The sequence below is a fragment of the Pogonomyrmex barbatus genome, unplaced genomic scaffold (genome assembly GCF_055798465.1).
Source record: "Pogonomyrmex barbatus isolate J1 unplaced genomic scaffold, ASM5579846v1 scaffold14, whole genome shotgun sequence".
Taxonomy (NCBI): Eukaryota; Metazoa; Arthropoda; class Insecta; order Hymenoptera; family Formicidae; genus Pogonomyrmex; species Pogonomyrmex barbatus.
In genome coordinates, this window is record NW_028297110.1 from 929,582 (window position 1) to 942,556 (window position 12,975).

The 12,975-nt window shown below is 39.0% G+C and overlaps 2 protein-coding genes across 8 annotated transcripts in view; one reads left to right on the forward strand and one right to left on the reverse strand.

The window, feature by feature from the left end:
- The window catches only part of LOC105424883 (Na channel protein 60E), an 82,752-nt gene extending 75,570 nt beyond the window's left edge, over positions 1-7,182 (reverse strand). For all 5 annotated transcript variants that reach the window (XR_016138401.1, XR_967577.3, XR_003096628.2 and 2 more), the window contains exon 1: positions 4,296-7,182. Coding sequence is in view for 1 of the 5 variants with exons in the window: in XM_011635366.3 (XP_011633668.2) it covers positions 4,296-5,666 (1,371 nt within the window). In the remaining 4 variants the exon portion in view is untranslated. The remainder of the gene's footprint in view (positions 1-4,295) is intronic.
- pyd (zonula occludens-like protein polychaetoid) overlaps positions 1-12,975 on the forward strand; it is a 62,469-nt gene that overhangs the window by 18,764 nt on the left and 30,730 nt on the right. The window contains exon 1 of one of the 3 annotated variants that reach the window (XM_089073033.1): positions 7,805-8,295. The exons of 1 other annotated variant lie outside the window; for it this stretch is intronic. In XM_089073033.1, the coding sequence (XP_088929159.1) occupies positions 8,128-8,295 (168 nt within the window). In that variant the 5' untranslated portion in view covers positions 7,805-8,127. Of the gene's footprint in view, positions 1-7,804; positions 8,296-12,975 lie in introns of those variants that run through there. One more of the 3 variants, XM_089073031.1, reaches the window with a different exon arrangement.

A 12,975-nucleotide genomic window follows, 5' to 3' on the forward strand; every position in this document is an offset into this window, starting at 1 on the left:
AATAATAGGATTGATAAAAATTGAATTAACGGAATGCTATCGTGATTTCCATACACATGATATATTTTTGTGTCAAAATTTTTGCAATATTCCATTATGCTCCCTCTTATTGGACGCATTATATTTCGAGGACGTATCGAATTCGACTAAAGTTCTGGTTTAAGATAGAATTATTCATCGCACAATGAATCGAATACTCATACGAAAGTAGTTAATCCAGTATCGAAGTTAACTGCGGATTCGCGAAAATTACAGCATTGAATTAGCGACAGTAGCTATAGGTTTCCGATTTCTGAGAAGTCGTGAAGTTTGAACGAAATGGGTCAAGATAATTTCGAGAAGGAATTAAGGAAATAGAAAAAATTACGTGATGAATCTTCATCGATATCATCTAACAATTACTTCTTTTTATTTGTTAACAAGTTTGCTTGACTTACAAATCATATGTTCATTGACTTTTTTGAGGTGTTTTATTTTTATCTTATTTTTATTGAAGATTCTTACTTTACTATTAGCTTTTAACTTACGATATTAAATGTCTCGGTAACCAAGCACCAAGTAAAACTTTATTATAATAAGATCCACTTTAAACTAATTCAAAGATTAGCGAACTGTAAAGTTAATTTTATTTATATAATTAATAATATAAATGTAAAAAAGATTTTTTGAAAGTATTATTTCTTTGATAAATAAAAAGTAAATAAGAACTTTTTTGTATTTTCTATTTAATTGAAGATTTGTACCAAAATTTTTGTGAATATCATGAATATGGATAAATATTGTAAAGAATAAATCGTTTAATAATATAGGGCAAATATATATAGTTTTATATATATATATATATATATATATATATATATATAAAATTATATTTGTCCTGAACCTAGAGTTCTTGGATTTCAATACAGATGATAGCGAGTCGATATTCTTATCGGTTATGCCGTATTTCTTTCTTGCCGAATTATCAATTGCGTATGTACACGGTAGACAGACGATGAAAATGTCATGGATCAAGTGTCGCATACGTGATCCGCCTATGGAATGTTGAATTGAAGACGAGATATTGAAAGCTTCATGAAAAATATCTCACATTTCTCCGGGAGACAATTATATTAACAGCATTCTCATTTGCATTCAGCTGGAAAAATTTTCATTCTCCAAAATGTCCTTAGAAAAGAGACATAATCGAAATGTAACAGAGGTTTTAGAAAGCGGATCTCATGTCAGTCCGAGTTACTTTTTTCTCATTTTTAATAAAAAAGATTCTATCATTATTTTTCTCGGATAATCCATGTGAGTTTTCCTCGTTTAAATCATTTTAAATTCTTCTTTCTATTTTAAATTCGTCACCAAATATCTGGAATATGTATTTATTGAAAATTTCCATATTTGTCTAACAATCTGTCATCGCGAAAATTGCAAATAAATAAAACGAGCGATTAATCAAATCAAATTGTAACGATAATATGGAGATATTTGCGTTTATTTCAATCGTCTTATAGACCTCAACAATTGTACATGAAGATCAATATCTCGTGTTATCTTTCTACCATCGAGATTGCGAGACGCGTTTTTGCGATCTGTTATATTACATAAGGTTTGTATATTATATAATGAAAAATGTCCACAAAAATATTAACATAATCACAAACTAGTTTACTATACTTGTGCTTTAGAGAAGTCGAAATAAAACTTGATAATGATGATGATATCGGCCAAAACCGAGGGATTTTCCCCGCCGTGAGGATCGCAATGCCAAAGAGCGCGATAACTCATTAAGGGTAGCGAAGCGTTGCATTCGATAAATAATGCTTTCCTATTCTTGCCGAACGTTTTATTCTCTCCGACCCCGCACCTCGCGATATTAAAGATACATTAACTCGCCCGATGGACCGGCAATTTTTGCTCTGTCCGCGACAGGAATAACGCGAAAGAAATATGACGATGCTCGCCCCTTTCATTTTAAAAAAGCGAACGTAAGAGGAGAGCAATAACAACTCGCCAGTCGTTCAAGAAAGATTCATTGCTCTCCTGCATAAAGAACCTAACGAGCTTACTGAAGCTTAAAGATTTTTCCTCTTGACGGTATCGAACTCGAGTACCGTGGATAAACGCATACAAACGTTACGATGATTTATGAGAGAATGATAAAGTATAATTGAAATTATGTTAACATGATTTGTTACAGTACTTCTGTCGTCTATTTGTAATCTTGAAGGAGAAATTTTTTAAATGTCTTTATAATTACATCCCTCCGGAGGAGTTATCTTTGTAGCAAAAAAGGGAGATGATTTTATCAAAGAGTTTCATTAAAATTTTATACGTAATAAATTACACTTAATAAACAAAGAAAAAAGTATAAGAATTTTATAACAGCTTTTCAAGACAATTAACTCGGTTGAAAAAATTAATATGTATTATTGACATTACGTTTCTTGAAGCAAAAATTAAAAACAGATTAAAATTAAAGTTTCGAAAAGAAATAAAAGAAATGGAGAAAATTACGTGATCTTCATCGTTATATAATACCAATCGTTTAATAATTATATTTCTCTATTATTTTTTATATTTGTCAGTAATATATTGCTTAAGTTAAATCATATATTATTGGCTAACTGTGTGTTTTATCGTGTTATTTAAAAGAATACGTATAATGAATGATTTATACTCATAATGCTTTATATAAAGAGAATTTAATGAGATTAACGAAGTTTGAGGTTTTTCGTTTTGGTTATGTTGAAGCTGCTATTTTAGCATCATAAATAAAATTCAGTACGCTCACGCGCGTACTCTCCATTACAATTTATGATCAGGCATGTAATGGAAGTTACATTAGCACGATTTTTACGTTATTCCGATAGACAAATTGCAAAAGTTTTCTCTTTTCAAATTATCACGAGCAAAGATGTAACGATTTGTTTCTTCTCCTGTCGGTATTTTTTTGCTTTAAAGTTTGAAAAATAGATCGCACAACAAAGAGTTAGATTCTTTTTGCTCTATCTAGATTCGTATTTTTCAATCTTTAAGCAATGCCCTTGCAAATTGCATTACTCGTTCATTTATAATATATCGTTCTCATCACTTTTTAACATTATTTATGATAAGTACAAATGTTAGAATATAATATTTTATTTTTATGTCGTTTGTTTGAACCTGATCAAAAGATTAAGATGTAAAAGATTGCATACCAGCACCACATTAAACTCACATTCCGCGTTTAATATCTCAATAACGTGAAGCGTTCTCGTTGACTGGCGCTGAGCGAGAGATCTGAATATAGAACACCTCGGAAATTCTGAAAGTCGTTTAATAAAATTCCAAACATTTTGCACCATATGGTAATTTTTTTTTTTTTTATTAATAAATAAGAACCTCGTAACAAAGGAGGAACGAGAATAGTTAAGAAAATCCGACGTGTTGCGACCCATATAATCTCCCGCAGATCCGACAGGAGTTCCTTACTTGAGAACAGGTCACGAATAGTCGCGGTCGATCGATTTTTAATATAAATAGATATATAGTACACGGACACACGCAAATTCGCCTAATCTTCTCCGTCTCCTTCTTCGCGCCAACCTTCCCATTTTTCTTTCTCAACTTTTCTCACTTCCGACGATTCGCTCTCTCTTGCTTTCTATCTCCTCACCACTTCATTCTTTCACTACTGCCGACCTCTCACCATCCATCCTCTTTTAAGCTTTTGTCTTTCTCCCGACTCTTTTCTCTGCCCCCTTTCGTCTGCGCACACATACACATTTCGAACATATTCTCTTTCCTTCTTTCATCTTTTTTTTTATTTTTTATTTTTTTTTAATTGTCGTCTACCATTTTTCCCGTCACCTTTGTCTTATGCGCTTTATCAGAAGAAATTTATTTACAGAAACGAAAATCGCGTACGTTTGCCCGATATTTATATCCGATGTCCGATATTTATTATTCTCTTGGCAACAATCGGTGAAATTGGAAATACTCGTTGAAATTGCATCGCGCCATCTTGTTATAACGATCCTCAATTGCGTGGCCTTTTAATATTTCTCTCCGAGACTTTGTGAATTTAAGATATGGCTAATAAGCTGACAAACAGTTACATTTAAATGAAATCGCTCTTATTTTGCTGAAATTACATAAACTTCTTTTTAATTTAAAGAAACCAATATTGAATCACTTTTCAGTTTTCTCTATATCGCAAGCATTAAATATTTTAAGAAGGAAATTATTGTTTCTTATTGTTTTATGAGTCAGAGAGATGAAGAATTAAAGATAAAATATATTTACAAAATTCAATATCAATTCACCTCGTCGTAGATAAAATTGTCGATCTCCTCCAATGGCTTGCCGTAGAATTCGTTCGGAAACGGTTCGAATTTGTTTGGCAGTACCGCACCATCCTCCACCGACATTTTTTTCTTTGGTTGAAAGCCATAGTCACGCACTAATTGCACAGTCTTGTTCTCCAACCTGCTCTCCTTCGTGAACGGCTTGACCGTTTGCTTGCCACTCTTGTTTCCGGGAGTCCTCGCACCAGGCGACTTGCTTTCGATCTTGGACTCCCTGACGTCGAGAATGTCATTCGACGCGGTCTGTGGTGTCATGACGTCCGTCTGGATCTCCGCACTTCCGGAATCACCAGTGCCAGAATCGGCGGAGGTACCGGCGGTTCCAGCTAACGGCGGCCGCAATCTCGTGCTATCCTGCGTCCTGGAACCGATTCTCTTCGTCGGCGGGGATTCGCTCTTTTTAGACTCCGGTGAAGTCGGCTTTTCCGGACTCGAAACTCTGTCTGCCTTGTCTGCGTCATCGCGCGAGTCTCTCGATTTGGCGACCGTTTCTAGATCCTCCTTATCCCCTTTCAACGATGGTGAGCTTGGCCGTTCCTTGTCGCTGGTTTGGTAGACTTTTGTCGCAGTTTTGGAATCAATTTTTGACATCCGCAAATTCGGTTGCTCGTACTCGGTATACTTAGGCGGACTTGGACCCACGTATGATGGCGGCGATTTTTTCGACGGTCCTTGGTCCCCGCCAGATCCCGTCGATGGGATGCGGGGCAAAGGTGCTTCGGGACGCCTTGGAGCTTCTCCGAAGCGACGCGGTCCAGCCGCCACTTTGGAGTCCTCACTAGTAATCCGCACGTCAATGGCACTTCCTCTCGGTGACATGCCAGGTCGCACGAAGGGTTCTCTCCAGCTAGCAGGAAACTCGGAGGATCCTCGGACGGACCTCTCCGACGAGGCTTGTCCATGACGATCCTCCGGTCGCCTCGGCCAACCTCTTTCCATTGGAAGCGAACCATGGTGATCCCTTCGCGCTAAGTTCTCCGATAACCCGCCACAGGGCTCTCGGAATCTACCTGCGATACCGGATCTTCTCGGTGGTTGAGGTGTCCTGGAAGTCACTCCTCTGAGATGATCCTGACCGTCCAAGTCCCTGCTGCTACCTGGAATATTGAGACTCCTCTGACTACCGCTGTCTCTGGGTCGGTCGTTTGGGTTCCCGGTAGGCCCGTAAATTCCCTCCTTGGCCAATTCATCTAACTCCTCTCTGCTCAAATTCTTCACGTAGAGTCCGGCCACCCGGGGTCGGTTTGTGAAACCATTGTCCTCCGAACCGCTGCTCGGAGGGCTGGGAGGACTTTTATACCCCTCGCTCCCGCCCCGCCGAGATGTCATTGGGACCTTTGCTCGATCATCCCTTTCGATTTTGTACTACTTTCGTCGGCCTCATACTACGGCTAGATCGTCTCGGTGCTCGATTGCTGCCGATCGATATCCCTCACGTTGTTATCGATCGATCCAACCAACAGGACTTTGAAGCATTAGAGATTACAATGCGATATATCGCGCTGCCAGTTATGTGCCGCTGATTTCTCTTTTCCTATCTCAACGGTTTATATCGTTTTACTTCGATCACTGCGATTGCATCTAGGCTATTTCGGAACGTCGTTAACTTCTGCCGCAGTGCTAGCTCGCAGTGAAAGCTCGCGTGAAACATCTTTTTTTTTTTTTTCAAACTTCACATTGCGTATGATTACACTTTTAATTAACACTCGTGAAATTCACATTTGAAAACATTTTTTTGAATATAGAAATCGTGCTTCTCTCTTTTTTAGGATGTATGGAATCACGCGAGTCGAAGCTGAAAATTTACAATACAAAAGATAGCAACCTCAGATTCGTATATCGATGCACTATGTTGCAAAATTGTACTATGCGATGATTTATTTCTCGATATTTTAGAATGATTTATGAAAAAAATTACGGATAAATAGACAATATCCGACACAAGTTTCTATTGACGACCAATAACGAAAAACGCCGGAGAGCGTGTTGTTCGCATGTGATGGATGGGCGACGGAGACTTCTTGTCTGCTCACAACTTGCTGCTTCCTGCACTTTGAAGTTTCTAGTGATCTCGCTTGTTGAAAACGATGACGCGTGCTGACAAATTACAACGGTGATTATACCGTGTCGCGGTTTACGACGGTGCAAGGCACGATTCGACGATGCTTTTCGAGCCGAATGACGAATCTCTCTCGAAATCACAGAAAGTTCGATCGCTAGTCCCCTCGAGTTACACCGAGTCACCCTCGCCGCATTGTCGAGAGCGGTTTACACATACTCGCGTGGTATACTCCTCATGTCGTGTCGCGGTTTAAGAGGTCAAGGAGTCCGTGCCTGTACATAGCTCACTCCGAATGTCGGCGGCTGCCGAGTGTCATGGTACTACCTACTATAAACGATCGACCGGTCGCATCTACCAGCCCTTGGAACTCCGAGTCGTTTCGCCGACAGTCCAGGTGAATTTCATCATAAATATATGCGTGCGGCAGCGAGTGAAAGTCGACCACGTGAGCCTTCACGACTCGCGCCGATCATCGATCATCAGCCACGTCACTGGTGGCGCGTAAACTGTCGTGTAAATCGTACTGCAGCTCGTCATGTATCGCACGGGGACGAAACGTCCCGCGAGGGGCGTTGATCCTCGCAGGTCCTCGATCGATAGCTTGATCGACAGTTCGAAAACGCGGATACGTGCGTTCGTTTCTTTATCCCTTCACGATCGTCTCCCATTTACTTCTGTTTCGCACGAGGATGAAATTTGGATAAGTGCACGTCGGAAACGCACGAAGCGTCGTCGACTGCCGGTCGATCACCCCGACCCTCTCAACGTTTGTGGCTCGCGTTCCGGCGGGATCACGCGAAGAGGATCTCGAGGGCCTCGAGAATGAACTGTCGGTGACTAAGCGGTCAGGCGCGATTAGCCTGTTCGTCAAGCTATACACTGGCGGGGGAAAGGATGGGAGGGAAGGCGCGTCCGCCTACACACAATCGCGCTCTCGCGGAACAGCGTGATCGGCTCGTATTAGCGTACCACTATCATCATCAGCACCCACTACCACGAGACAGACGTTAGGGGATTAGCGGTAAGACCAACGCGGTCGGCTCCGCGATATCCCCCACAGTCAGCACTCACTCGTCATTCGTCATCCGTCGAGGTAAGGTAGTCGTCGCGACGCGAACGGACGACCGAGCGAGGGGCACAACGATGATGAGGACGATGATGAAGAGAAAAACCGGAAGCGAAAAAGAGAGACAGTCCGTGATCGAGAGAGAAGAACGTTCGTGGGAAAGAAAGAAAAGGGAAGGACCGAGCGAGAAAGAAAGATAGATAGAAGGATAGGAAAGAGACAGGTGAAAAGAAAGAGAGAGAAGAGAGAGAGAGAGAAAAAAAGCCGTGGTGCACCCTCGTCGTATAGTCCAGTAAATTCTGCTCGAGCGGGGGTGCAAAATCACGGGCGTCTCTTCCGAGAGCTGTGGCGGCACTGTCGGCACCGAACCCTCATCGGTACCGTGCGCGCGCGCGCGTATCGAACCAAGCCGAGCCGGAGAACCAAGCCGCCGGCCACACGGAATCTCCTTGTCGGCGTGGCCGTGTGCGTGCGTATACACACGTAACGATAGGACCTCGAGGCATGTACACACGCGCGAAAACGTGGTGAGAGAACGAGAGGGTGGTAAGGGATGGTCGCGGAAATGGTGGTGTGGTTGTTAGTGGCCGTTGCTGGTGGTGGTGGTGGTAGTGGTGGTGGTGGTAGTGGTGGTGGTGGTGGTAGTGGCGGCGGCGGCGGCGATGGTCGCGGGGGGTACCGCGTACCTGCACGAATACCCACTGACGCTAACCCCCACCCGTGGATCCACAACGAGCGCAGCCAACCCCCCTGCAGGTGGTGGCAGTGACGGTGGCGGTGGCGATGTTGGCGGTGGTGGTGATGGTGGAAGTCGTGGCGAGCAGAATACGGTAAACAAGGCGGAACGACCGGGCGAACGGTACCCCTCGTTCGGCAGGACACGCGTTGTAATTAATCCGTCAATCGACACCAGATTCTGCTAGATGAGAACCGGGTTAATGCGCGAAACAGTGAAAACGATTCTCCCTCTTCCGCAAGCGGCACGTAATTCTCCTTACGCGATTATCGTTTTCGCGATACGAAGGGATTTTGCGATAACGGCGCACGGCCAACGGATTTCCGTTTAACGAGATCGATAGAATCTATAGTTTAGCTGGGGATTGTGAATCGATTTGCTGACGAGTTCTTGGCGATTAAATTTAAGCGGGCGTCTTATCACGGATTGTATAAATCGAAATATGGACATTCTGACGATATCTTGATACTGCTATCAAGATTTTTAAGTGTCTTTCTTTTAAGCGTCTTCTCGAAAACTACGGAAATCGATACTTTAAACAAGACTCTTGATTATTCTGATTATATTTCGAGTTTCTCTTGACGAAAAATTTAAGTGGATTTCTTATACCGATAACGAGAAACTGTAATATTACATGATAATATTTAAACTTTTACTTTTTTTAAATTTATGCAATTATAATTTTATTAGATTGAGTAAGTTGAGAACCGTTTTTAGTTTTATTTAATATCCATAATAAACTTTTAGATAAAGTGTTCGAAATAAATCATCGCTTAATTTAAACCATGATTTTATCTTGACGGAAAGTTAAACAAGAATGTAATTAAATAAAGTAAGGTAGCAAGTACATCAAATGAAGTAAGGAACTGTATCATTTTATCGCGATGCAATAGTATCATCAATGTTACGAATATTATAAAATTATATCGTAAAAATATTTAAAAATTAAATATTAAAAAATCAGAAACTGAAATTTCATAAATAAAAAAAGATATTTTAACAAAAATTTAAAAATTTAAAAATTTAAATAGAAATCATCGGATCAGTAAATAAAATTAAATATGAGAAAATTTTAATCAATTGAGCTTTGGGGGGGCGTAAATAAACAGCAAAGCTTTATTAGTATTACCGTTTCACTAATGTGAATACTTAATGCTATTAATTATTTAATAAGAATTTTACAACTAAGTTATATTTAAGTTCTTTCACAAATATACTTCTGTCTATATTTTAACAGCGACTTAGTTGGCGTCGTAAGTAACAAGCAATTTGTTAGGATTAATTTCACAAAGGACAAGGAATATAAACGATCTCTGTCGGTAGGTTTCCTTCTGTCTTTTCGGGAATTCCATTACAGGAATTTCCTTCTATTAAATGATTATCCGTATTCTGAATTAAAACAGAGCTAATCGATCCGCGACGTTACGCGATATCCGAGGAATATAAATCCGGCGATTAAAGTGACATTAAATATGTATGATGGATAAAGTATGACCCATGCATGCAAGGAGAATCTTAAGCACATCGATAATATATGAGATGCTATTTTGTACCGGACTCCATCTGGTCCCTTAAACTAGACGTGATTTTCTTGTCTAAGCAGATTGCGTTAACGATAATAGTTCGAGACGGAAAATTTACGGCGTATATTTTATTATCGCGATATTATCGGTGCTATTCGTTTTGCTCGTCGTTTATCGCACGATATTGCGAGATTGCGTTGGATCTCAAAGGTAGTACGTGATAATAATGGTTAATTATAGAGACAGGTGAAACGCGTGCATCCTCTTTGTAACTAATAATATACTTGCGATTGGCGAATATATGGTTTTGGATATACGACTCACTCTTAGACTGTGCCATGTGAATTCCAGAACTTATTGGGTAGTACATTACTCTCTCGAAAAGTATCCGAACATACATTCCCACGAGTATAAGGTAAAAGTACTTTCGTAGCACGAGCAATCTTGTAATAAGCTTCCCCTTCAGCTTAAGGGCCATGTCGGATAATTGAAATTGAGCCGGATAACTGCAATGATTTCTGCAGGATGCGATCCACATTGAAATTTACTGAAGTTTATTTAATTGTCAGGTTCTTCATAACAATTAATAGCGAGTCATTAAAAGATTCGCGACCATTGTGGCATCGTAATTCCACATGGATATTTTGTACTTCTTGAAAATAACATATATTAATTCTGAGGATAGGTGATACATAACAAGCAACACATTGTAGTAATTCGCAATTATTACGAATTCTCGTAATCAAGTGCAGCTGTTGCGCACTACAAACAATTAGTATGTAATCACATTCATGGTATGCCACATCCATTTTTGTACAATTTCTCTCTGAATGTTTCGATTCATATCAGAGATAATTTGAAACATTAGGCTACCCTTGTATCAATTTGCAACAACGATAGCACTTCTAAAATTAAAATTGATGTATTATTCGAACGTAAATATATCTTTATTATTTTCGCTAAAGAGGCTCGTCATTCTTGCGAGACGTGGATCGGGAAAACCTCAGCTTCGTCTTGATGCTAGAGAAGATTACGTGCAACAGCTGCGCCTGAATATGCATCTTGACGCATAGTTTCTACAAAACCTACGGCATGATGCTTCGTAATATTTCTTATAAGATAAGCTACTGAGAGGTAAGATAAGCCACGGGGCGATGCATCGCCTTCGCGACGTGTGTGTAACTAATATTGTTTACGATTTTCCATTTGTGTGAAATGCACTTGCAGCAACCGTGAATTGTGAAATACATCTTGCCCTTGGTTTAGTATTCAACGGAATTTAGATCGAGGACAAAACGCGTTTATGAACACGGAATAGCAGAGGTTTGAAATAAGAACGACGTAAATGTCGCCTATGTTCTATTAATTTAGATTATAACTATTGATTGATTTTATAAAATAATTTTACATAACTCAGATGCATCGCGTTACGTAATAATCAAATAAAACTTTTTATATATAGCCATAAAAGTTTTTTTGAATTAAGAATTTTTAATGAGGATAGAAAGTTTATAATATTTACCAAATCAAGTTTATAATATATTTAAAAAAAAGACATATATCAAAAAGATATTTACAGTTTGTCACTGATATTCAAGCAAAGAAAAAAATATTCTTGAATCATGTAGAAAATGTAGAAAATTATGGCACATAAAAGAACTCTCTGACAAATCACACACATCTTTTTCCCGATAAATATTACTTGATGATCGAAGCATTTTTATAACAACAATAAAAAAGCTCATCGTTAATGGGACACAGAGGCGGATGTGCCGGATATTGCTTTTACATCCATTCTTATGTGTCCAACTCTTACAGTTTGTGATTACAACTTCTCTTTTATCCGTTTCTCGTGTCCTCCCGTGCCATAATAGTCTTCAGAGACAGCGGAAAGGGGACGAAACTCCACAATGTGGAGCGTCATCAACGGGACTTATGAAGGATAAGTTGTTCAAACCTCCGGAAACCGAGTCCTACTTAGGATTTATAGCGCCGCGAACTTCTCATCTCCCGGCAAGTGCTGATGCCTGCTCATTTATTTGTGTTTTCATGAGGGATTCCGCATTCTTTCCACTGGGAGCGTGCCGACTATTAATCTTACGTAACGCGCGAATTGTTAACTTATACTTTTTTTTACCGATTATTTCGCGAAAACGTACGAGTCTACGCGAGTATGCACAGTAATAAATGTGTTTGGTAAAGTAATAATTCTTTGCTGAAAACTGAATATCTTTTTCTGTACAGAGATTTATTTGCACAATTTTCTCTTTCCATAATCTTTAAAATTTTGAATATTAAATGTCTTGATAACGTGGCTTTTAATTAAAAATCTGGAATCCAAAACGTCAAAAAATCAAAATTTTTTAAAAATAAAACTAGAGTTTTGTTTAAACAAGATTTTAATATTCAACGCGTAATTATCAAATTGTCAAACATCAAAAATTAAGGAAATGTAAAAGAAACATTACGCGATGAAATTTTAAAAAAACATTTACTTTGATTTGATGGAAAAAGTAGATAGATTTTGCATATGCAATTTTTCAATGCGCTACGTAAATTTTGAAAAGATTATAATTTATTTCGTTTCTCAATAATCGAGAAGAGAATAGAAATATACGATTTGCGTCAAGTGAGGCAACGTAAGCGTGTTAAAACTAGTATTAAATACAAAGTACATGCTATTACATCGCGAACGGGACGTTGCTGTAAGCATGCAAAGAACGTAGAGAATAGAGCTTCTTGAGCTTTCATATCGTCATAAGTTGTGCTGACTTGATCCCTGACTCAAATCAGTAATCTCTCCATTGTGAAATTTAATGCAACATCTCTACCGGCGACCGAATTGCTTTATCAGTTGAAAGTTACGCGGTACTTGCAGGGGATGTTGTACCGTTGCAAACAAGCAATGACAAGTAGTGACCGCAAAAGAAAAAATGATAGCTTAAAAAAAATTCATAGCAACTTGTTTAACGACATTAATTTTCATTTTTTTCTATATTTATGCCTCGAAGAAATAGAGGAGTGATAGATTATAAATTAATTTAAAAAAAGAGAGGATTGCGGATGTGCGTTTTCAAAATTATTTATAAAATTAAGCACACATAAAAAGAACTTACACATATAAAACTAATATAGATACCTAATGAAATTAGCGATATCGCAATGCAGCATTGCCTCTTCGAATTCAACAGATGTAAAATTTATTTATTCACTTTTATCGTGGCTCGATAAGAAAGACTACGCACTGTTGG